The sequence below is a fragment of the Colletes gigas genome, unplaced genomic scaffold (assembly GCF_013123115.1).
Source record: "Colletes gigas isolate AHSC1104 unplaced genomic scaffold, ASM1312311v1 Colletes_gigas_Sc00007, whole genome shotgun sequence".
NCBI lineage: Eukaryota > Metazoa > Arthropoda > Insecta > Hymenoptera > Colletidae > Colletes > Colletes gigas.
The window spans coordinates 5,485,376-5,512,254 of record NW_025106636.1 but is presented as its reverse complement, the minus strand read 5'-3'; the positions used below and the strand labels follow the sequence as shown (position 1 = coordinate 5,512,254).

Below are 26,879 nucleotides of genomic sequence, written 5' to 3'. Positions count from 1 at the left end.
GATTCGAGTCTCAGTTCGAAAGGAAAATCGGTACTCACCCCGCTTTCAAGCAAATTTGCATTTGCATGTATCGATACCATTATTTGTCTTTTCGTTGAGCGTAATTAGTCCTTCGTGCCTTTCAGTAGCCGCTCCTCGGGTTTGCCCGCTTTCAAGTGACACCCCCTTCGACCCGGATTCAAGTGACCACGGTCATTCACGCCACTCTGTGTTTATCCAGCCTGAGAAATCTCTAATTCAAGCTTCAGTTCGAAGCAAATATTCCTACCTACCCCGCTTTCAAGTAAAAGTACTTGATCTTGCATTTGCATCTATCCATACCATGATTTGTCTTTGATTCGTTTGAGCAGCTGCCGTGCACAATTGGTAGAGTAGTACCCGGATTCAAGTGACAGAATTTTATCAAGATTTACAATTTCAAACAAGTAACACTCTGCTCGTATAACTAAATTCGAATTTAACCAAGGAAACTCGTTGTCAATTCCGATCGTTAAACTTATTTGATCAGAAATAGAAGAGAGATTTATGTGCATAGTATATACTTCAGGAAGTTTGCAGGAGTCAGCTTTTAAGAGAGATTAGAAAAATTATGCCCCGTGGAGGCTTAAAGTTGTTGCAATTTCCAGTTACCTTGTAATTATGTTATTTATAAAACGACACGTTCCGTCGTGGATTATCAGGATAACAATTTTCCGCATTTTCTACGCGTTCCTTGGGCCAGGACGACGTAAAACGTTTGCGCCAGGAGCGAAGAGCGGTAATGATACGTTGCACGCTGTGTGTTTGGGGCATTGATGACTTCATGAAGTATCGATAAAGCGTGGTTCTTAGGAAACATAGCTCTTAAGCGGGCTTCTTGAATTAAACATTAGTTTTAACGGTAATCAATTTGATTTATAGTTTTATGGAGCATCGACGCGGCTGGAATTTATTTTCAGCGAAAAAATAATCCCACTCGTCGAAGCAAAACAAAATCTATCTTATAATTTTGATTCGTTCGTTCGAAAATTTAGTTACGTGTATTGTTCGCATTATACAAAAATAGTAAGTGTACGCAATTTGTAAGTAAAATGTTCTCTTCGGTGGGAAAGAATATTTTAATGAACAGCAAGTAATGTCTATCGCCTACCTCTTCCACTTGCACTTTTTAAACTTAGAGGCGAATACTATGGTGCTTATATTTAATCGCCGTGCAGTTATCGGTTCCAAGACGATAGTCGCGGGGGATTTTTAGTACATTGAAACCGGTTTCAGGTAGAGAATTGAAACTTTATAGAAAGTAATGTGTCGAAAAAATGGTAATGTACGATGTTTTCCAACGTGCAATTTTAAACATAATTACTTGGATGGATTTTTATAATGAGGCACAACAGATCGGTTTCGGATACGGTAATTATAGAAAATTTCAAAGAATATTCATGCATTCGCGTATAAAAGATACGCATACGACTATAAATAAACGCTGGAAAATGGAGTTTCCACGACTAAAAACGCACGATGGGAAACCTCTTATTCGAAGTTAACCTTTTATTGCTACCGTAGATTCACGAGACTTAATTAGTACCGTGGAGTATTTCAACACCCTAAAAAACATTATTGAACAATAAAATACAGTGTATAATTATCTTTATTCCAGTACAGTTGGTTACACAAAATAACAGAGCCCAATAATAATTGCAAATAAAATTTTTACACTCGTTGGAAAATCGAAATATCCCACGATAGCGATTAAAGGTTGAAATTCCCACATAGAAGAAATAATATCTTTCGTAGCAAAAACGTATAAAAGAATATACAAATTCTGTGGTTATTTTAAGATGGAGTTTTTGAACTTTGTGATGCGAAAGAAGTCTCCTTCGTGCATCATTAATCCATCGATAAGTATAGCAGTAGCCATGATGCATTTGCAAATCCAATAAGTCGCGTTCCTTCCAAGCACTTTCGTGCCTGGAATATTTCCTTGGACCACCGTGACGATGCAACATTCACAAGAATCGCGCTTCAACGAAGATAAGAAGTTTGCATTTCATCACGTGCCACGTGATGGTTTAGGAGTATCGCGAAAATAAGTTTCTTAGAACAACAAAATGTACGGACAACGATAAAACTACATATACAATTGTCATATTGTTACAGAGGTCGTTAAACTTTTCTTTTTATCTCTGCTTATGACAGTTAAACAGAAAAGTTTCCCCTGGAAATTGTTCTCACTTAAAAGAGAGTGCAAAATTTTGTTCAGCTGCTCTTTGTGTTTTCCTTAACAGACCCAGAATTTTGTTATTATTCTCTTCAAAAAACCGAAACGCTATTAGTTATTAACTTTGTAATAATCAGAGGAGTCAGCAGAGAAACCTTTCAGAAGACAATAGAACTTTTACTCAAAATAAAGTATATAAGAAAATTGTGTAATTAAAGATTTTAATATAAATAAATAGTACTAAACTATTCGTTAAAAAACGGGACACTAAATCGTCCTGTAGACTATGAGGTTTCAACGAAGTATATTGGCACGGAACACACATAAATTTCCCCATACACCGCGGTGGTCCTCTGCCAATAAAATTCGGTATTCGTGGGGCATCGCACCGACAACACGTGCCGCTTCACGCGAACATCGATCACGGGAGAGGGAAATCGATTAATCGAGGAGTAGACTTATGTGGTGCTCGTAGTACCTCAGTCACGCCCTACTCGTCCCAGAAAAGGGAGTGGTTATGGTAATATTCCGATCGAGTTGTACTTTGTGACACTCTTTGAACCCGATACGCTTATCATGTCACGCGTGTTCATGAATCGCCTCCTCGTTTAACGAAATCTTCTCCATTCTGACTACGTACGAGCCTCATAGCGTTGAAATTTAATTTCTATATCATTTGCTATACAATAAGTCCTCGAACATATTTAATGTATATGTATTTAGGTGCTAAACGGAGTTTCCATTTCTCCAATTTTCAACTTTAGCACTTACTTGGCAAGAGATTTCAATTTTTTAAATTTATCTTCCAAAAATATTGTAATTTCCTCAAATGGTACCATGTGCATTTAATTTCATAGAATTATGAGTGAATTCGAGATAGTCTAACCTTGAAATGACCTTGTCATATTTAATCCAACTCCAATAATATATACAAGGTGTTTTAAAGGGTTAGCTGTGCAATAAATAAGATTTAAAATTGAGATTGAAAAATAAGAATTAAATATAAAGTTTACGAAGCCCTGATTTATATTCTGCTTTGCGCCTCTGGCTGAAGCTTGCGGCGAAATAGCACCATTGATAAATGCAACACGGTATTGCAGTTCTGTATCTTTGTTCGACGTAAAAGAGAAGTGGAAACGAAACGACGCATAAAGGGATCTTTCGTGCGTTGCCACAATGTCGGTTAAACGCCTTCCAGCGGCCGATAAGCGAGCAGACGCAATAAAGAAGCGAAACGAAGGACGCGTACGAAGGATACCTTCAATAGAAGATCGAGATTGCGGAGCCTTGAGGTGTGACCGTAATTCACAATTGATGATCAACGCCTGGGATCTAGATCTCTCTATCAAGAATAAAAAGCACCTCGTCGAGAATATTAAGAGGCGGAGGAATGATAACTTCATATTACGGAATCCAGGCATCTCCTCTCCCATCCTTCTACCCTTTTCTTCAGCGTTCTTTGAAAATTATTGATGCTATCGAAAGGGTATTCTTGTCTTCTTTGGTCGTAAAGAGTTTGGTCCTATTCGATCTTCATTTATTCCTTTTCCTCTAAGAAATTATTCAAGGATGAAGCATCGAATTTGACAGTATTTACTTCGGTTTAAAGAAGTTTATTTGCAACAAAGTTTAAGGTACCATTAAAAAATTGACAATTTCGCGTAAAAGAAGCTACCATTTTGAAAATGCGAACACGCAACGCTGACTTGGAGAACGTTTCCAGCGAGCAGAGTCGCGTTGCATACGGTGACAGAGGGTTTGTTGAACCCTCGGTGCTCCGCAGCCTCGTCAACGCGGCGACGTTGAGTGGCCGTAAGGAACTTCGAACCCGTCTCGTTCCAACAGTCATAATTTTCAGGATCACCGATGCAACGCTATAAAACAAAAGGTTTCGCGACGGCCCTAAAGATATCGTCGGACGGTGACGCCGTGAGAAACGACGCCTCGCGTCGTTCCTCTCTTTGTTCCACGGCACGTAGGTGTTATAGACGCCCGTGGTGCCTCTTACGAGCCTCGTGGCGGTGGAAAAACCAAGCGTTGCGCTCGTTCGACTTCTTTACCGTCTACCTCCCCTTTTTGGTGATTCGCAGAAAAGAAAGAAAAAAAAAAAAGAACGCGAACGTCCGCCGGCACTTTCGAAACTTATTCCGAACGTCTGTATGGAAATGAAACCAGTTTGCTATGCTGTGGCTTTTAACCGTGGACGAGTACCGTTCGCGGGCGACCATAGCTCGACATTCGTGAGATAGGGTCCACTGTGAAATGACATATCTTGGAAATTGTTGCTCGCGGAAATGTGGTTCGTTCGCGCCGAGCGACCGCCATTGTGCTGCTACGATTTCGCGGGTGTACTATCTGGTGGTATTTTACGACGATACTTCGCCGGAGGATTTACACATTATTACAAGACAATGTCCGGGGAACAGGGTGCCACGCCATTGCGTCAAATCGTTTTTACTTTTCGACGACGGAGGAAAATGTTGCAATCGTGAGAAAAACAAAATTATGGAATAGTATAGGGTGCTACCATCTATTCGAGGACTTGTAGTAATATTACTGGCAAACTTTTCGTATTTTACGGGCAATTTAAGAGATTTTATACTCTTTTACTTTATTTTTATGTAGATTCAATAATAGATAATGATAATTCATCAAAATATTGTGGAATAAATTCAATAGAAAGGGTTTTTTTCTAGTAGAAAGTCGTGAAGCTATGAAACACAATTCGAGCGCCATGTTTGCGCAAAGTAGATGCGCAATGGATTATTCCTCGTTTAAATGCAATACAAGCTAAAATCTCGGTTTATGGTGTAAAAATACACATTCTGATCGTGACTGTACTAAGACAGACAATATTAAAAACCCAGTTCGCTTTCTATAATTCAAAATTTGAGTGTCAAGTTTCCCAATTTTATATCTTCTTTTTAGAATTAATTTGATCCACTTCTAATACAACTTTGTACAATTTTCATCAACATCCTCTTCCCATAATATCAAATATACCACCATAGCACCGAGTGTATCATACATAATATTAAAAATTCGTCCTCGTCGACAAGTAGATTTTTAAAAGCGCCTTCTCAATGGCACCCACGAACGCCGCTATAGCGTTTCCTCTTATGAGGCTCGCAATGGTTCCCATTCTTCACGGAAAGCACGCGGAATTCCTCGCCCCGTTGCGCGGAGGTATGAATTATTTATAAATATTCGACCGTGAATTATTACGATTCCGCGGCGTGTTCCGTGGCCATTATAATAGGAATCTAGGCACGAGGGTGGTTATTTACGATCGAGACGTTTGAGGCCCTTCGCGAGTGCCCGTAGGGAACTCATTCTTCGGCCCGACATCCAGAAACTTGTACGTGGCATCGCGGAACGTGCACGTGTCCCGACGTGACGCGCGAAACGTAACGAGAAAAGAGGAATCTCTGATACGACCTGGCATCTTTATGTTAATCTGTGTCCCAACGCCGCGATCGGGACCATTTTGCGGCATCCCCGAGCGGAGGATCGTCGCGGGGATCCTTTCGTGATCGTGTTCCTGCCGACCGAATAGAGTAACCGACGCCAGTTTATACGCCACCTACTTGCTTCTTCGAGTTTGTTACAAACTAGTTTTCATGTCTTGCCTGGCGTAGCTTTTTCTCGGAGCGTATATAATTGTTACGTATCTGCAATATCTCTCGAAAAAAAACCTAAACCGGTGATACGCAGATGAGAAGACGAGACCCAGAAGATACGCGAGCCGCCTTTGATTGGAATTATTCACGATTGCGGCTCGAACATATCTCTTGCCAGTTGGTCGCCATTTTCTGGCAGATATAGGCCCATTTCGTGGCTTTTCTAAGTCGAGGATCGTCGCGGGGATCCTAGCAAGATCGTGTTTATTCCCAAACGAGGAGAAAAGAATGTCTACTACTTGCTTCTTCGAGTTCGTTGCAAGGTTCTCATTTGATATTAAAAAACCAAGGTACGTTTGGTGATATCTTGATTCTGATACGTGCAATGATTAAGTCGACTCACGATCTGTCTGAAAAAGACGAGCAACGAAAAGGAACAGCGAGAAGGTGAAAAGCAACGAGATTAAAATTTCCAACAGTGCAAGTATTCTATTTCTTCTTGAAAGGAACAAAAAAAAAAAAATCACTGCCTCCTATTCGTTCCGTAGAAAAACGGTAATGCCTCGCACCGAATCTATAATTTTCACGCATCAGTAACAATCAGTTCGCCGAGTGAACGCCGGTTTAAGTAGCGAACGATCAGCCTTTGGCTTTGCAAAAAACGCACTGCCACGGGTAGGAAAGCGTTGCACAATCGTCCGAACGGCGCGAAGTGCGCTCTCCTGGGAAATGACACGTAAGAATGTTACGCTGGCTTGTAGGTAAACGTGGCAGCGAACTTAAGAACAGCACTTTACTGACCGAAAGATTCTCTTCGGATGCCGATCGAGGGAAACGGGTCAGGAGCGTACCAGTTTAACTGCACTCCCGTTGCAACCTCGCATCCTGTAATTTTGCAGTCATCTCCGATTGCTTTTCTAGAACGCCACTGTCAGCCACCGCGAGAGTGGCCACTTAGGTCTGCAAAGGAAGCTCTATAGCACGGTTAGATTACATCAGATAACCCATGCGGACAGTGGATGCTATAGGATACGTCGATCAACTGTGAGAGTTGATAAGAAAGTAGCCATCCTTGAGAAACTGCTGTGACAAACTATAATGTACCCTCATTCGCTAGGACACTGCAAACACTCATCTAGGTTCCTCGAAAATTAGTTTTGGTTAGGGGATCAATTACAATCATTTTTAGTCAATAGACATACCCTCCAAACCCTAACCATTTTCAAGAAAAAAACTCCTTACTGAAAATATATAATATTGCCCATTTTCGAAACTCTCCTAACAAGATTCGATTCCAAAGTAGTATGGAGAAACACAGGCTCCATCATCGTAACAAATTCTTGGTGATCAGTGCAGCGAGTTATTTAGACCGCTTCTAATCGTCTTCTAAGGGCTACTACTGTTGACCTATCGTCGTCAGTCGAAGGCTACCTTACAATAAGAGTCCTTTTAAAGTTCCAACTACCGTTCGTCTCCTACAAAACCGTCAGTTCCAGTCTGTCCTGCGTTGACCATTCTCGAAACCTTCCCCAGCATATATCAGTCTCCCCTAACAAGATTCGATTCCAAAGTAGCATGGAGAAGCGGAGGCTCTATCATCCTGTGTGAACAAACTCTCGGCTACCGGTCCAGCGAGTCGACTTAATCCACTGAAACGAGTCCCGGAGGCTTCCAGGACGCGACCCAGGGACCCGTATATACGTGACAACCGGTAGCACACGTACACGCCAGCACACTTAGCGCTCGGCCGAACGGTGCCTCCGATCACGTAATCTGACTAATCGCTTCCGGTTTCGCGGACTTGCTTCCAGTATTATGGCCACGCGAGCTAATACCAGGCCGTGTCCGTGGCGGTGATGATACGGCTGCCGCACGATCTTGGTCCGCGTGGAGGTTCGCGTGATCCGTCGCGAACAGCCACGACGCGAAGGTTAAACGCGTCGTTTAACCCTTGATCATGGGGGGTCGGCCAAGGGATGCTTGGACTAACCACACGAATGTTTTAAGGGCCGATGACTCGGGAGAAAAATGGCGAACGCTTGGGTAGATGGAACTTGACCGATGCAACGAATCGCTCCGTGAGGCAAAGGCCTTTTTCCCAAGATAGAATGATAATTCTGATGGAAAAGTGTTAGGTGCACGAACTTTCGTACCTGGGGACCTGGAGAATAAGTACAGCAAAAGGTGTACTTTCTAAAATAGGTGCCTGAATTCTCCCTTCGACAATTTGCTAGGAAAATGAAGTTTGTGGCTTTAAATTGATTGGAAGATTGTCTGTCTGGCCACTTCTGATTCTAAATTATACAGTCTTGAGAAAGTTGAACCCCAGAGACGTTTCTGATTCGCCTGGCTCAACCGTGAGGCAACGACAGCGTGCTCCAACAGGTAACAGCACGACGTATGGCATCAGGCGTCTTCACGCGATCGTGACTTGCAGTATCGCGTCATCGATCAGTTTCCTGGGTCTTCGCGGGTCTTTATACTCGGTGCATCGATAGTAGCGTGCGCTGAAAGACCTTGACCCGCGGTAAAGGAAACAGGCGATGGTAGAGGAAGTAATAGCGGTCTAGCTAGTGGCTGAACGATAATGGGAGGCCTGGCGAGTCTTCCTAGGCCCGTGCGCGTTAATTACAGGTTGTGTTGTTCGTTACGTGGCTTTTTGATTCCCTTACAATCCCTGCCCTGCGGGTTGATCGTGTTTTCACGGGGAGAGAGCCTAGGATTACTCGCTACCTGCTGATCAGCTAGGCGTTCTATCGCGGGTTCCACAACGCTTCGAGTGATACGCTGGTGTTCCTACCGGCAACTCATTAAGAACAACCTGCAATTCAATATGCGGATTTTCACGCGGAAAAGTCGAACCCTGACTAGTTCAATTCTTTTCTTAACTTCGTTAGTTGTTCATTCGAAAATCAGTGAAATTTAAATGACACGTCTTCTCAAGCTTCGTGTGTCTCACCCTTACTTTTCTGAACCCTTATATATAAAAGATAGTTCGATGCATAAGCGTACAAGTCGAATATTATTGCAAATCAACAAGAATTGTAGAATTCGGCGCGTTATTCTCGAAATATGTAGTGATGTGAAGAACATATGGTCAGTGGTCCGCCATATTGGAAGCTACTGCGCCTGCGCGAAATCGTAGTCTACGCGCAAAGATTCCGTTGCACTCCTCGCGCCTCAAACGTTTAAAAAAATGCTTTGAATCTCTTTAATACTACAAGTAACCATTTTCACAATTTTTTGACGATGGCAGAAGTGAAACAATATTTATTATTCAATAGTTATGCAGCAAAGAAACAGAGATCCATAAGTTTTCGACTGAAACAATCACAGGTTACTTTTCTTTTCCAAATACGAGTTACATTGGAAAGAGTCTGTGTTTAACTCGATCTGAAAATCGAACGATGGCAGCGCGTATTTCATGGCACAGCAATCGTCCGAAGAGTCGCTTCCGGTGAAACTGGCGAGCCCTCTGCGTCCGCAGCCAATCGTTACCGATACCCGGCGCAGCTAATAGAACGTCTGGCATGTCCGCGGGTATTGTTAGTGCCTAACCGCCGCAGTTTGTTCCCTTTCGAAGGAATGTGCAGCCGCGTGCACCCTTCTGACGTTGCAACACGATACAACTCGCGGGTCCTCGTGACCGGTTTGCTCGAAAGGATCGTGGCGTATTCTCCTGGTTACTGGTATAACCTTGCGATCACCAGCGAACAGAGCAACTCTGACTCGTAAGAATCGCCGGGGTTACGATTTCAAGGCTGGAGAATGCTGCGGAGTCGAGGGAAATACGAACGCTCTGAAATTCTCCGATGAAAGTTCTCTCATCGTTTCAACCAGAGTCGCGTGAATTTCATTTTTACTACGATAAATATAAATGAACGAGACCCTTATTAAGTGACACATTGTGTTGTCAAAACATTGAGATAAATAATAAAATAAAATAACATTATTCTGTTCATTTTAGTGAACAATGAAAGAGTTAGGTAGTCGATGTTTAATATAGGATATACTTCTGTTGGATCATTTGCTTCGGATACACCCTGTATGTAGGCTGAAACCAAACGAGGTGGAATTACAGAGCACCACGGAAAAGGCCATCCAGGTACTCTACTGTGCACTCACATCAATTTAACCGCAATGCGTCTAAAGAACGAGCAGAATTCAAAAGGAAATTGACTGTGCCATTTTTACCTAGCATGCGTTCGAGCAATCACGCAGAACGAACCACCGTGCCAGAATGTCAGGGTGTCAATGTGTTGCGAATCCGTCGAACTGAACGAAGAGGAGTTGCGTAACTCGTAATGAATATCAGATTGTTGTTTAAAAATTTTGGAGAAAGTCGAGAATATGAGTTTGGAGTGTAAAGGTTTGACTTGGGAGTCTCGTAAATCATTATATTTATTTTTGAAAATATACTCGACAAACGTGCGACGAAATGACTGGTGGTTTCTGAAAATTATTCGATATTCTTTGGATTTACAAATTCTTAATACTTCTGACAACGTATAACGATTGCTACTGGCTACTGCTAGCATCTGCTAGCCTCTGATGGCATCTGCTGATCACTATTGATACTTCTGATATGATACAACAATCAATGATACAATTTGAAAGAATTTCAAGTGTTCTCATCATTTTTCTCCAAATCATTCGCTTAGTTATAAGATACCTCTTGTCTCTCTCGCAAGCGCCCGATCGAAAAGTTCAAAAATACATGCTACTTTATGATGGACTATATCGCTATCGACGATCAGAATTCGAAAGCTTCTGGAGAAGTAGTTCGTTCCATAGATGACTTGGACAACAAGGAGCCATATTGTTTTCGAAACGAGAAATGTCCCTAGCGCGAGACGGGGGAAAAACTCATCAGATTAGTCACTAGACACCGTTGTCCGAGCAGCCCGGAAGAAATCGAGAGTGGCTCGACAAGAGAGCTGGGACAAGGTCGTAATCCCGAGGTTGGAAAGGAGAGAAAGCATTTAACTGAATCCGTGTGGTTCTCGGGTACCACGGAGTTCTCGAAAGTATCGAGGTGGCCGGTTGCATAAGCGAACGATCCTAACCCTGAGGCTATGGGCGAGGATCGATTTAATTTTTCGTCCCAGCCTACTTTTTTACGGTTTCGCGATCGGATTTACGACGATCATGAATTATGCCGTCCTGGGCCCCTGTGCAACGATCTCGAAGATAGAAAGTCGAGATACTGCCTACGTCCGTGATATATAATTCGATATTTATTAGAACAAGCCGATCGTGAGCTTGATTAATGATCGAACCCGATCGATGGCGATCGGCTGTCCGTGGGGTACAAAGTTTCTGCTCGCAAAATTGCGAAACTCCGTGTCTCGAGAACTCGTTTGCAATTTTTGGGGAATGGTCAAGTTCGTTGACTGGCTTCGTGAGTCTAGGAATAGTATATTTATTTCTATTGGTACGAATCGAGCATCGAGATGCAACAAGGAATTGCAACTGTCAGATCGTGAATTAAAAATGGTTTCTGGATGAAATTATTTTGCTTTTAACATCGATGTCTCTGTAAGATTCAATAGAAAATTGAATTTTCTTTGATGGTACCCAACAATAACCCTGTCGAGCAATGGCAGATCTATTCTGTCGCTACAGAGTGCGTCTATATTAATCGATGTTAAACCAGTCGACGAACTTGGAATCTGAAAAGAAGACGTCAACCATTCAGGCCTCGACGCATTACAGTTGTTACGAATGTTGCGAAGCGTGTAGCCGCTGTTCCTTTTCATCGAACAGCAGGCACTATTTAGTCGGAATTGGGCCGACGAAAACATGATGAATGACCGCGTCGATTCATTTGCAAATTATCGCGCACGTTGCTGCGAATCGTAGCGTTAAACGGCCAGGTGTGAACGACCGTGGCACAGATTACTTGTCGTATTAGAAATGGCAAAAAACGAACGTGTTTCGCGCGACGATCGCGTGTCACCGATTTTGTACGCGGATATAATTTACACGGGCGAACAGAAACTAGCGATGGGTATAATTCCATAACAGTTATCACCTCGATAGTTCGTAATATCTTTCTCGTCTAAAATATAAAATACAAATTTCTATACCGACATATACGTCTGGAAAATTTAACGACATATTATATTAAAACATCGATGAAAAGTGAAAGTAAAGGCTGTGGACAGTTTTACAGTATTTCGATGTGCAGTTATATTAGAAAATCTGAAGGAACAAAAAGGAGGAAGCGAGCGAACGTCGACGACGGTTAAAAAGTCGACAAGCTCTTGAAAGCTCGATAACATTCGCGGATCCAATTATCTCTAAAGCTGCATAAACATGAGCTCAAGTATCATGGGTCTGCATCGAATGGCATCGCGTACGCGCCGTTGGACGACACGAGCAAATACTCGCGATAAAAACGGAATACTTTCCGTGAAACTATCACGTGGGTATCGTTCCCATCGCTAATAGGAACTCGTTTCACGTTGAACGGTGTCTTCCGTGTGCATAACTGTCGCGATCCAGTGTGTTACGCTTGAAAAACGAGCCAACTATTTCAGCCGGTAATTATGACGTGGAGCTATTCAGGCGGGAGTTTAAAATGACGGAAACCGAGGCAGAGATATATGCACGAGTGAACGGAATCGTTGAATGCAACGTGATTGCGCATTAACCGTCTGTCTAACCGCTAGCCTCGCGGATTGATTAATTCGCTTTTAATTATAAAGAGACCGTCTTAACGGGAGCTGCTCCGGGCAATCTGGAGTCCCTTCATTGGACGATTCCGCGCCATGAATGAATTGTCAGACGCGAAAAAACATTTACACCGCATAGGAAGAAAATAACAAGGCGGATTGCAAAACTGGTTCCATGGGGATAATAATTTTCGTACGGGTCGCACCCTATCGTGTGCAATTTTATTGTAACTCTATTTATTCGAAGGAAAATTATATGGAGAGATACGTGGAAAATCGTTTTAGATGTCGTCCTTGATTTTGTAATATTTTAATAATATGATTATAATTTTAAGGAATTGCTTGGTTGCAACTATATACAGCATTGTAAAATGTTTCTTATAAAATTTGGAACTGCATAGTTTGATATTGTAATACTTGTGTCAGTTTCAGTCGTTGTGTCAATTGTAAATATTAAGAACAATAAGTGAAAATTAATACGATGAAAAGACGAATAGAACGAGACACAGTCATGTGCACATGATTACTAAGCAAGCGCATTGTCTTATCAATGCTTAAAACTCTGCAGTGGTACTAATACCACGCATTGAAATCACCGAGCGGCGGGTGATTTCAATGCGCGGCTAAGGCATCAACAGTTACAGCATTTATATCGCACCTTTCGTTCGCGACTTCCTTATAAGAAAACTATTCTCGTTATCAGCGATTTATACTTTATCTCCCTATTCGTATCGAAATTTTACATTTTTATTTTCATATAAAATATTCGTGAATGAATTACTCGTTCGAGCGCTCGAGTGCCTGTTGTTTTCTTCCAGAAAAGAAATTACAAAAATTAATGATGCGTCAAATAAATTACTTCGAAGAGCTCTTAATTGCTTGGCCTTTATAGGCGAGATACGTCTAACAAAATTGCAAAAATTAATTGGCATCGCTTGTGCTCGAGCTGTTATTAGAAACGGGACCAGTTATACGTATCTTGCGAAAGAATAATTTCCCCAGAACGCGGTAATCCGTTCCAAATCCGCAGTCAGAAGCCACAACAAAAGTGCGTTGCTTTATCTCGGTTGCAATCCGAGAAAACTGTTTCTCCGTCATGGTTCGCGGACCAGAAACGAGAAGTCGGTTACCTCGAGGAGCGCGATACTTTTCCGGCCGAACAGCTGTCATCGAGCATAGTATCGCGAAACGCCTACGCAAGCAATTGCCGGGCCGTGCATTCCGTGTACGCAAAAAGAAGCAAGACTATTTATATTTACCTGGATCGTATAGGTATACGTACCAGAACTCAATTATAGTTTTATTTCGTACGAGATTAGCTGAATCGAAAGAGGAATAAATTGCTCCTTACTGCTGCTTCTCGGTAATTAAATGCAATTTATGGTAAAATAATTCATTCCGTTTCAACGTTTTGGTTACGTTTCTCGGGAATGCATCGATAACGAAAGCAAAATAAATTTTACTCTTGTATGTTATAAATACATTAAGCGATCTATTATTATCTTGGATTCGGTATCGATTTAAAATATTTTTGATACGAATTTACCAATATCACGGATTGGAAACTACGTGCACGTGGAATATGTTTAGTATTTTGGTGGAAACGGCTTTAATTTCCCAACGATTGCATTCTAGTTTTGTTTACATAACTCCGAAGCCACGTAATAAATTTCTAAAACTAGCTGCGTTCGGGTTGCGAGAAACTCGCGTTAGGAAGCCTACTATAAAACCCACGTAACTATTGTGAAAGCATGCGAGAAACGAATTTATAATAAAAAAAATATTGTTCCAATCGACGCGGCAATTCGAGCTGTTTGATATGGCGACGCAAAACGTAAAATTTTATTGCCGTAAAATCGACAATTCGGTTCTTGCGCCTGGCTAATGCATAATGGGAAGTAATAGGAGTTTCTAGTTTGGAAAGTGGGACGCTTGATTTAGTATGTTTTCTATATTAAATTGGCCATACTGTTTTGTGTTCTGTTTAACAGAGTCGACGAACACAAACATAACGAATTGAATCCATTTTAAACAAGATTCGCTGTTTCATTTTTCTGCTCATCCTTGTAGGATATTAAAGGATATTAAACGTAACGAGAACTTGTGATTACTGGAATAAGGAACTTTCTACGAATTAAAAGCAGAGCTATTATGGCACAGTAGCCGGCGAACCGTCAATCTTGATAAGTCGCCGAGTAAATATGCAATCAAACGTGTATGCATTGCGTCTTCCTAGACCGCACGAATCCATCGACTTCCTAGTCCCACAGTTATTGTGAAAAAATTACCTTTCACGTGGCGATGGTGGGTTGTTACGCGACGATACTGCGCTCAGACGGTTTGGGAAAAAGGGAGAACGTCTTTACAATACCGTTTGAATTCTTGCATTCGTTGGAACAGTGCTCCCTGGAAAGTGTAGTCGCGGAAGCTTCTTTCTGCAGTGCATTTATCCGTGGTAATATTGTGGATTATGCACGAGCCTGGGAACAACGAGCCGCCAGGAAAGTATCTCTTATAAAAAAGAACAGCGCCTGGAGAACTCTCGTTATACGACAGGCTGAATTTAACACGTAACAGAAATATAAATATGGAACGAAGAAATTTTTATTCCTATCCTTTGATCGTGAAATACCAGAAATCTCGACCCCTCTGGCTCCATTTTGTTCCCACGTAACAAGAAATTACAGAGATTAAATTTTTAGTTGAAAACGATTCCTAAATCGAGAGGACGTCATGCCAAGATCTTGGGTTATATTTGCTCAGCAAGATTGCTTCGTCAGCAACCTCTCGAATGATTAAACGGCGATCAGCAAGCATTTTTCAAGATCTGCAGCAACTGATCCTTCATTACAGGCCCGCTGAAGGTCGACCTGGATGTGTATCATCTTCGAAGCATCCTCGACCCTCTTTAAATCATTTAATCCATTGGTAAACCACTGACTGGCTCTCAGCAATCATCATCGATACCAGTTCTGGGCATCAACAATGTTTCCATACCGGTTTCACAATTTTTCATGCAAAACTCCGGGCAGGCTCTTTGTTCTACCACTCCGTCCCATTACAGGTACAACTGATACTACAAACATGTTCGAACCATCGTCTTTTTGTCGATAAATGTGGATGTCCAGCCCGAAGAATTATGGACTTGTCTGTTTAACGACAGCTTCCACTGATAATAACTGGTTATCGGACTACGTAACTTTGTAGAGTATTTTGTTATCGAACATCGTGTTGCCTTTTTAGTGTCTCGTGGCAGGAAGTGTCCACTACTAAATGTATTACAACAAGTGACAAATGATCAGGAAACCTCTTGCTTCAAACATAATTAAACCAGAGCAAACATGGACAAAATACATTGATATCATTTCTGTAACATTCTTGGGAGCATAAGTATGTTTCCAACGCATTTTAATTAAATTCTTCAAATGCTTGGTACGAATAATCAAGCCAGTAACGAGTGACGCTGCTTGTTAGTCACGTTTCCCCTCCATTTTGGTTGCAGGAGGCTCGTACGTCGCGAAAGAATCAAACCAAGTCGTTAAATCCCGTCCGTATCGTGAAGTCGATTCTATTTAAAGACACCCGTATTCCAAAAATACACGGGACGGTAAAAACAGCCCAAAAGGAGTAGCCGGCGCAAGGTTCCCCTGACACTTTCACAATGTTGGCCACCGAGAAATTGCACGGTTCTTTACGATCCATTTGCAAAAACCATTAATTCCCAGCGATCATGCGTGCACGTAACAAGCGGTACGACCAGGCCACGTAACGCCAAGTTTCGAAGAAGTGGCAATTTGCCCATGTTGATCGTTATTTATTGTGATCCCGGGCTCTGGACGAAAGGAGAATGGAATTTGCATGCGAAATTGTCGGCGAACGGTGCACTCGCGCGCGAGTATCTTCGAAAAGGACTTGATGCGAAGGCTGGCCTTACGCAACCATGTTCGCCGAACACTGGTCAGGGATCGGTCATCCACGTTCGCGCGTTGACACTCGCCATTTGTTACCCATCGTGTTTGCCGGGGGATTTAGCCAAGGAAAATGAACTCCGAGACAAATTGAGGATGTCAAGGAGGATGGAATATGGACCATGGCTGACGCACTGAGAGTTAAACGGCTTGAATGCCTCAAAATTGGGTCGAATCATATAGCAAAACACTTTGATGCAAATAGAGCCTCGACTGAACGATGATTATAGTAGTCTGGGGCAGTTATAGCAACTCTAATTGACTTTGATAGTTAAATTGGGAGCATTGGTACTAGGATTGAAGGGTTGTATCACCTAGATAACGTCTAAACCGTCCATTTGTGTAAACGAATACGAGTGAATAACTTGGCTGATATGTCTGTCCATTGTCTGACTCTTTCTACTTCCACCGATGTCCAAGTCTGACTTTATTGAATACGACTTGGCTAACGCGTCTGCCCATTATTCACTGTTTCTACTTCTACCGATGTCCAAGCCTAGCTCTATTGAATATGATTTAGCTGACGCGTCTGCCCATTACTCACTGTTTCTACTTCTACCGATGTCCCAGTCGGACTGTATTGCACCTGTATACGTTTTCAATCTCGATTTTCTGGAAAACGGAGCTTGGAATAACAAATACCTGTACTACAAATAATCTTAGAACACATTCTATTATTTTATAGTGAGAATTCCAAATGAAAACGATTCACTATACGATGGTTACTTATAGCAATTTTAAGTTAGAGCTTTACAGTTGGATCCAGGCCATTTATTCCAAACTTAAGACATTGTAACACTTTAAATGACCGTGCCTCTGTAACTGCTAGACCTCTGGCCTGCGTTTCTTTCAGTTAACCGAGCGTACTTGGTATAATTAATCGTACGATTAATGTCGTTCGATTTTGCTGGCGATTGCGTGCTTCTGAAGAGAAACAGTCGCGCGTCGGCACGCGCGTTACGCAGCGTGAAAGTCCCCGGCTAGAATTCATTCTTCCTTTCCAGCTCGCCCTGACCTCCGCGATAATGAGAGTGATCTGAATTATCCGGATCGTTATGTATTTGGCAACGTTTGCCTGGCTTAATGACTATCGGGCGTACCCCAATTTCTTTTCATTTCTCGCAAACGAACGATTAGCATACAACTGTTGCGTGCCGCGTTGCGTAATTCCGGGCAACGTAATTGGCCTCGCAGTATGCGCGTACCCGAGTATGCGTGAAAGGTTAAGTGATATAATCGAGTCGACGAAGTTACGCATACATTGTCCGTTTTTATTGTGTTCCATATACAGCGGTGACTTTTTAACGAGGTTTGTTTTACTTCGCGCGGAGGGCGGCACCTTCGATCAGGATTTTTTTGCTGACACGGCTGAAACGTCGGGTAACGAGAATTTACGATTATGAAACTCGACATTTCGAATGTCATTCGATCGTAAGATAACTCTGCTTCGAGTAAACTCTGATTAATTAAAACTGATGATACTTCAGATCCAAGTATCGCGTGTTTTCGACTCTATTTTAATATAAAATCTGTAAGGTAATCTCTTAATTCAGGTCGTGGGATTTTTTCACGTCCGTAATGCTATGAAAGCCGAGCAGCAGTCTCGCAAATTACGCGTTTCACTTTCTGTACGCGTTCGGCTCGGTAATTTAACGCGTTCCCTGCCACGATCCGCCGTACCAACGATCTCACTTCGTTCTAACTCACCCTTTCTTGGTTATTGGCATTGGGATACGCCCAATCGGCGCATCTACACATTGTAGGATAAGTTATTAGTAACATACTGTGTTGCTAGACCCCTACGTACGCCCACTGGATCCCTGCGAAGCCTCTCTGTACTTTGTTAGCTCGCTGTCTCGGTATAGACAGTTCCCCGGTTGATTAACTGCAACTTATTCAGCAAGTGGAAGATCTACCCCGTGATATTAGGCCAACTGCTGTTCGCCACGATGATCGAATCTCATCTGCCGACTTAGGGGACTGGAGAATAAACAATCTGTCTGCCCCGGAGCTTGGGAGGGTCCGGGGAATACTCCACTGTGTCAATCTTCTCTCTGGTATTGCGTAAATCATAATAATCGAAGCATAAGAAAGATTGCATCTCCGCGGTGGAATCAATTTATAAATCCACTTTCGATCAAGTTATCTGCCAGGTCTTAGCACTGATAGGCAACTGGTTAACTAACACTTAGGGTAGCTCATCGCTTCGAGGAATATTCATAAGTTTCTGTGGAGGCTGGAAGATACTATATTAATTATCTAATATTTTTGCTAATTAAAGTCAAAATTGGACAATGTAAATTAAGAGAAAAGCATTGATGCAGCGTGGATTCTTAGTGATTTAAGAAATACTGATTTTTATTTCGATGGACCGTGAGGCACAGGGTACGTAAGATCGTTTATTACAGCAGATTGCGAGAGCGGTCTTCGTGAACGAGACTGTAATTTAATCTAACCTGGCGGAGGAGATCGATCGACGATAAATTTCGCGACTCGCGTAAAACGAGACGTGCCGTATTGACGATAAAACACCCACGTAATACATTCGTGGAAAGGACGTTTCGCGGAAAGGACGGGACAATCATTGGAACTCGCGCATTAGTACTAGCTGTAAATCAATTCAAGATGGCGGAAATACGATGTAAACCGCTTGCAAATCGATTCAGCGATTTATACGCCCCTATTGTACGCGAGGCCGGGACAACCGGCGGATGTTTACATTCGGCTATAAATTATAAGGAGAATCGCGCGTGTATTCTGCAAATCGTCGATAAATTATTAATTTAAGCCTAGAACCGCGAACCGGCCATTTTAATTTCTCGACGTTTCCCTTGTACGAACCGAGTTTTCGCCGCTCGATCCGCGGATTATCTCCTTGGAAGAATATTCAGCTTCCCACAATAGTATTTTTATTGTTTAGTATTTACGAAAGTTTCAGTAAGATTATTAGATTAAATGAAGTCTAAATAGAGCTTATGGAGCACTTAGCTATAGCATATAGAGCATATAGAGCTCTCAGCTATAGCATATAGAGCATATAGAGCTCTTTTCTATAGTTCATAGAGCATATAGAGCTCTTTTCTATAGTTCATAGATCTTATAGAGCAATCTAAAAGCAAGTAGACCTCTTCAACCAGATCACCAGCACATTTAAAAAGTGAAATTGAACGAAATAAAACGCAGGGAAGTCACCGAAGACGGAAGGTAAATAGAGACGAAGATTCGTTGTTCGACGGTCGATTCTGTTCGCGGTGAAAATCTCACCTGGAAGTTGCGTGAACGTAGTTCATCGGCGTTATGCAGCACCTTTAAATTACCCATATGAAAGTGAGTCTTAGAATCTCGTTAGACGAGCTCGTAAACGTCGCTGTTCATTTCGACGGAACTTTGCGCCGTTCGATCGTATTAGCAGCGTCGGTTCGAATTGACATTGTGACTTGGCAAAAAGTGCCGTGGCCGACGGAGGGGCTGCTTTAATGGTGACGCGGACGTGAGTTTATGAAAGGCCGGTTTTTCATCGCGAACTGGAACGCCGTTTCCACGGCGCAACGGTAACGTTTGTCACGTTCGTATCAGAATGAACCGGGGAACACGTTAACGAACCGCCGTTCCACAAAACGAGCCATGGAATGACGTTGCACCGGGCCTGACACAGATGCCACGGCTCGCGTGTCCTTCCACGAGAAAGCGAAAATTACCGTGTCACTCGAATTGGATAACTGGGTCTTTTCGATAAAAGCTGATCATTCTATTTGCACGATAATCCACAACAACTTCAATACTGATACACGAATGGAAATGAGTTTGAAATTGGCGGGGAATCGGTGGTTCGACGTATCGATCCACAGAGGGCGCTATTGTAACGTTCCCGAACGGCCGCCATTTATCGTACGAACTTTCCTGCAGTTATTTCAACGCATTTCAATTATTTAACAGCTAAATTAACACAGGAGGAAATGACATTATCGAATTTAATTATTAACTAACTGCAAGTAGAGTTTAATCGAACATTTGACGCGATAGAACGTACGAAATTTGATGTGACAATATTCGTTGCAGGCTGGTTCTCCGTTGTCTCGAACAACAGTGGTACTGGAAGTGCCAGGGTGTACAGAAGAGTGGGAGCTTTGGTTCGAGCTGGTGTCCCGGCGTTTCTGCTCGCGAAACCTCTCAGAGCTTACACGCTAACACACTCCAAGATGGGTAAGTTTTGGTAGCTTTCGATCGTATGGCGAGACAGCTGCATAGAGCCGCCTCGTAAATGGCACATAATTGCACGTTTCACGAGTAGCGGTTATCCTTTCGCTCATTAAGAACGCAACGCCGTTGCAAGAAATTACGTGCAAGAATTACTATGATACGAACGTACGATAACGTAATTAACTGTTATAATGTTAGGTAGTCGCGGTTGTTACATGGACACTATTAATATCGCGATCACGCCCACATTCTCACGCGGACAATCGAGGATAATTCGACCAGTAATTTTGATTGAAGCTAATCTCATTTCAGATCGGATAAGACGAAGGGACTTAGGATAATTTAATATCACGCTGCGTGCGGGAACTTATTATCGACGACGTGATAGGATCTAGAGAATGAGGAAGATATCACGTTTGCATGTTTTGTTGCATCGTGTGTTGTTATTGAAAGCCAATGGGGCAATGATGATTCGAATGCCACCCTTTTCAAGGTAGATGCTTGAAAGACCATTTCCAAGTTCAATATTCAAGATTCTCCAGCACCCACAACTGTCTAGTCTAATCTCAAACTGAATCACTCGCAAACAATAACAAATTCATCATCGGAGAAGAGGAAGACAATCAGAATCTTAATAGGTCTTTAACGACTTTTAGTATTCTAATAGTGAGGGTTATTATCATTTCCAGACTATATTTCAAAGATTCTCACAAAGATTAGCATCTATTCTACCAGAGGCAACCTCAGAAAAATGGATAAAAATTAGAATCCTAATAGTTTTCAACGTCTCTCTAAGACCTACTCCCCTCAGCCGTTATACGCAACTAGTACCCTAATAGCGAGGGTTATGATAATTTCCAGACTATATTTCAAAGATTCTCACAAAGATTAGCATCTATTCTACCAGAAGGGACCTAAAAAAAGTAGATAAAAATTAGAATCCTAACAGTTTTCAACGTCTCTCTCAAACCTGCTCGCCTCAGACCACTCTGCTCTCATCGACACGAGTCTTCCCAATCCGGAAACAGATAATAATCTTCAGTCTTGTCAGGAGCCCAAGCTACTTACAAGCTACAAGACACGTGTCTCCATAAAAAGACACCCAAATTCGTATCCGAACAGATCTCGACTACATCTTTTCCGCCCTTGTATCACCGACAGGGAACACGATCGTATCCTGGACAGATACTACGAGAAGGTGCGTTCGACGGTGTACACAGGCGTAGAACCGTGGCGAAGGCAGGATCGTCGTGGTGTACGTCACTCGTCTAGGACGTGACAATGCATCCTGGTGCGTGCACAGGGACGTCCGCGCGCTCACGCACGGTCCACGCTTCGGTTTGTTCCCTTGGGTACAGCGACTGGCCGTGACACGAATGTCAATGTGTCTGTTAATGCGACTCTACGGCGCGCTTGTTCGTGCGTTTAAACGTAGGCGAGGGGCACGTAACGTAATAGGCATGCGGGCCCCGGTGAAAGCCGTTGGGGTTCTTACGATACACACGGGCGTTATGCCATTATGTACTATAACGATTATGATCGCGCGTGAAAGGGGATTTCTATGGGCATCGCGGTGCCCGTGTCTCTCCCCCCCCCCCCTGATATCTAGTAGTTTCGCCTTTTTACGTTGCCCCACGTGAAATCGAGTAGGTCCGGGTTAGCCACGGGTTGGGTTACCAACTTTGCACTTGGCTGAATTATGAATCGCGCTCCGGGGCACGGGGCTCTTAAAGAAACATGACAGTCTCCGATTCTGGTGATTATGAGGAATGCCTAAGGTGGAATCGATTTGAATAAAATGCACCAATCACGGGATGAATCAAAGAAGAATGAAGACGTCAGTCCTCGAGTCCAGAAAAGTGGCTACGGTCCCCGTATGATTTTCTGAAGTTAACTTCCTAACAGGATGACACCTCGATGAATGATGACATTTTCGATTGAGCTATCTAATTTACAATATGACTGCCACGGGAAGTTAGCCTTGTCAGGGGTCAGCGGCTAGTAGTATATTACGAAGACGCGGGCTCGTAAATAGTTAAAATAATCGTATCGCGTGGACGTCGGCGACTGGTATCCACAAAGTTCGACGCGATTGAGTGAGATTGCCACAAATTAACCGGAGAGCTACCTACCTATTTGATGGCCACGGGCAGAATAATACCGCTAGATTTGCCCGATAATATTTAATTAGAAGATTTCTTGGTGCGCCATGTTTGAAGGCGGTGACCAATGTGCTATAAAGGAAGTTCCACGCGGTTGTAAAACTATTAAAGTCTAACTGTCCGGATATATAAAATTGGAAAGCACATGATTCGGGTTCTTATGACCAGGCAATACTCGCTGTATTAAATGCTCGAACTTCCATTAATATATTTTTAATTTCTAATTGGCGGAAGTTTAACTCCGAATTCACTAATTCTACAACTTTTCGCTAGTTTTCGGTTTCGATCACGATATAGTAACAAACAGCTCCCAATCTTTTGATATTGCGATGTCCTGGGCTCAATTTTCTTGAAACTTTGCACATTTGCACTTATAGAGCTCTTAAGTAGAGCTTATAGAGCTTATAGAGCTCTTAACTATAGCTTATAGAGCTTATAGAGCTTGTAGCTATAGCTCATAACTCAATTCTAAAGGGTGAAACTACCCTCTAAAGTATCATACTCCTAATGCTACCTCCAAAACAACTGTCTACAGTTTATTTTTAAAATTTCCCAGCGCCCAACAAACCCAGAGAAAGGTTCATCGAAGACGGAGGAATGCTTAGCGGATGCTTGTCGGTTAAATGAGAGCGAAACTGCAAATTTCTGTCGCAGAGAATGGGAATCTAAGGGCGCACTACACGAAGACGACCGTGCGCGCGGGGGAAGTTCTACGGCTGGCCGCGGTGTTCCAGGACACGCGGAGGGCGCCAGTGTCGAGCGGCATTTCCGGTGTCGTTAGCGGCGTCCCCGAGGGTAAAAGTTCAAGGTCGTCGGAACGAGATCAGTACGCGCAGTGCCTGGATTCTCACGGGCACGAGCTATTCGCGCCGCTTTCAGCGAGAGGAGAGTTCTACGCCACTTGCCAGAGCGGAAGCCTCGACACCGGAAGCGACGCCGTCTTGTATAGAGTTCATCAGCTCGCCAGGAGGGATCTACCTCTGAGGGTAACTTTTCCAGAATTTTTTACGCCAACGATGCAACGTGCGTGTCTATAACATTCTGACGAACTGAATCTGTCCTAAATTAGTCTGTTCCTTAACAAGTAACAGGAATATAGCTTCTCTAAGATCCATAGCGTAGAGTAAACGATCAATCTAGCCAGCTTATAGAGCTTGTAGAGCCCGTAGAGCTCTTAACTATGTTCCCATTAATGAAACTGCGTTAATCCTACTATCGAAGGATGTCTGATCGTTAAAGGAACACAATTTATGGTTCGAAAATACTGATCAAGGAGTTTGCAATCCGATTGACAGGTACGGTTGGTCGCTGGACCTCTGCCAATACCGTTGCCACGAGATTATAGCGGTCTGATGCAACTGGAAGGTGCAACGAGGGGCCCCATAGTTTTAGGTTGCGCAGTGCCGCTGGTACCCGAGAGACCTGTGCCAAATTCCACCGTCCCAGAACTCCTTGAATTGGTTGCCACAGGACCAACGGCGCCTCGAGTGAAAAGAGCGCGATTAGGCTGTCCTTCCGAAGCACGGTTGCTGGCCTCGCCAAAGATGCAGCGATTACTATCAGCCTGCAGGTAAAAACTGATATAACAATTGCAAAGTGGATAGTAACAGAGAGGCTAAGTGCTGTAATTGAATAAAGACAGGCTTCTTCATAACTAGGTGCTAAGCTCTAGAAATTAGCACACGTTGATAGACTTAACTCTAGCTTCTTTGAACTGCTCTAGGCTCTGAAGGGGTGGCACCAACACCCCTACGGTTACTTTTTGGAATTGGTTAGGTACTTACTACTCATGTTAATGTTATCATTGGTTACCAACCAGGTATAATCTTCTCTAGAAAAGGTTCAGTTGCACCCAACCACTCAAACCAATTTCATTTCCAAGACACCTATCGACCATGTACTGTCGTTCCAATTACAGAAGAGCCCTGGACCAGAGAGCGACGGAACCACGCGTAGCGCCTCCGAAGCCAACCAACACCAGTGGTCAACTGAAAGAGCTCCATTTGAAGGAGATCAAATCCAAAACGGAGGCGAAACCGATCCTCCAGAGTCTAAAGGAGGGCATAGAGCACATCAAGAGAACGACTATCAGAGATCGTAGCAATAGTCGGACGAGCAACAACAACCACAGCATCCTCGATCGAATCACGAGGATAGCCCAGGGTGGGAGGAGCAGAAACCCTGCCAAGAAGTCTGCTTCGTTCACGTTCGCGGTTCGGCCGGAAATTGGCATGAGGTCCGAGAGATACGCCAGCCTGGAGTCGGAGACCAATCTGCTGCAGGCGTCCGCCTCTTCCAGACAGCAGGTTCAACGGTCAGTTTCGACCAGCGTGCTGGAGGTACAGACTCAGCAGGACTTGGACCCGCCGTACTCCAAGGTCAGGGACAGTCTGACGCCTCTACCGTCGACTCCGCTGCCCAAGACGGAGGAGATCTACGCTGAAATCTGCGAGCTTACGAACGTCAGCCCCCCCGAGGAGAAACCACCGCCACCGCTGCCTGGAGGGAAGAACGGGACCAGAGAGAAGGACAGGGGCTACGTGAAGCTGGCTCTGTCGCAGTCCGAGATTTCTGACGCGAACGCTGTCGAGGACGAAGAGGGGATCTACAATACTGTCTGCTGATCGTGGTTCTTCCTGGACCGGAGGAGACTCGCTGCGTTCCGGGGAATGGAAGCGCGTTAGATAAGATAGGGGAGCAAGTTTGAGGGGGATCTTTGGGTATCGAGGATTTGTGCACAGTTAGACGACCCATTTGAAGAGATTAGAGGTAGCTAAATAGTAGAGACGAATCGAGTTGTGGCGGGGAAGCGAATCCAGAAACCCTTTGGATCCCCGCATTTGGAACTTTTAAATTTGTACATTTTCTTCCAGATATGCTCTGTCGTGCTTCCGTAGATTTCTTAATTCAAAATTTCGCGCGCGTAAATCCGAACAGTGTGGCAGAGGGCGCTCCCGTTACTCGAAAGCGACTGGTAACACGGTGTTCGCGTTAAAAATGATCGCTTGAACCAAACTTCTTCGCTTTGAATCGAGTCTCTGATCACCGAAACCTTGTTCCGATCTAAAAATATCTGCTCGCTTCCCTGCACACGACGCGACAGTCCGGTCGTCTCGTCCGTAAACCTGATTCTCCGATCGCTCCGAGCGGCATGAATCGTGGACGTCGACATGCGAACGCATCGAAAATTAGCCCTCGAAGTTCATTGACGGAGATAAGGCGCGACTTCCTAGGTCGAACTGCGGAGAACCGTTCGGGCAGAAACCGGCGCTGCGGTGCACCGACGGGATTTACAACGCCATTTGCCGAAGAAATTATCCCTCCGAGGTCTTTTTCTCCCCTTTTTCCGCGCTCAGAGCGGCGGCGTCCTTCACGGGGAACCGGGCGGAAGATTTACAAGGCTGTTGACCGGGGAAAATGAGCGCGTAATTACGGTCCCGTGCGTGTATAGAGGATGTAGCGGGCCTCCTCGAGACGCTGCGCGACTTCCGGTACTGGAGAATCTGTGCTGCGGCTGATCGATATTATTAGAACCGACCGATCGCTTGTACTCGATGTCTCGACGCATCCTTAACGAGAAGTCCCTAGATCCGCGCGAGCTGTGACGATAAAGTGGACGAAATCTGTAAGAAACGTTTTCTCCGAAAATGGTTCCTTTCCGTACGAGTACACGCGAGGATATACTTTTACGCGTCGACGGGTCCTCCGAACGTTTACTGATATTAAATCCTCTTAATCCTAGATGGACCTAGGGGGATTGCCAATCGTGTACCATTTTGTAAATTTGTTGGTACCCTTAGCGTAGTGGCTAGTGTCCAGGCATTTTGTACATTTGTTAATACTCTGCGTGCTGGTTACGGACGCACGCAAGAAAACATTTGTAATTTTCTTACTGTATAGTTATTATTTTAAAATACACTCATTTGCAAATAATTATAGCGTGTTTTTTTTAGGAGGCAACCCAAATACTATTTTATAAGTGACTTGTAACTGATGACTGAGTCAAGTAACTAGAGATTCTTAAGACTCTAAATACTTTAACTATATTTGTACAT

At 43.5% G+C, this 26,879-nt stretch overlaps 1 protein-coding gene across 1 annotated transcript in view; it reads left to right on the top strand.

The window, feature by feature from the left end:
• The window catches only part of LOC122396161, a 48,392-nt gene extending 21,736 nt beyond the window's left edge, over window positions 1–26,656 (top strand). Inside the window, exons 3-6 of the mRNA XM_043394321.1 lie at window positions 20,522–20,665; window positions 23,479–23,810; window positions 24,120–24,394; window positions 24,743–26,656. Of these exons, the coding sequence (XP_043250256.1) occupies window positions 20,522–20,665; window positions 23,479–23,810; window positions 24,120–24,394; window positions 24,743–25,448 (1,457 nt within the window). The 3' untranslated portion in view covers window positions 25,449–26,656. The remainder of the gene's footprint in view (window positions 1–20,521; window positions 20,666–23,478; window positions 23,811–24,119; window positions 24,395–24,742) is intronic.
• The last annotated feature ends 223 nt before the right edge of the window (window positions 26,657–26,879 follow it).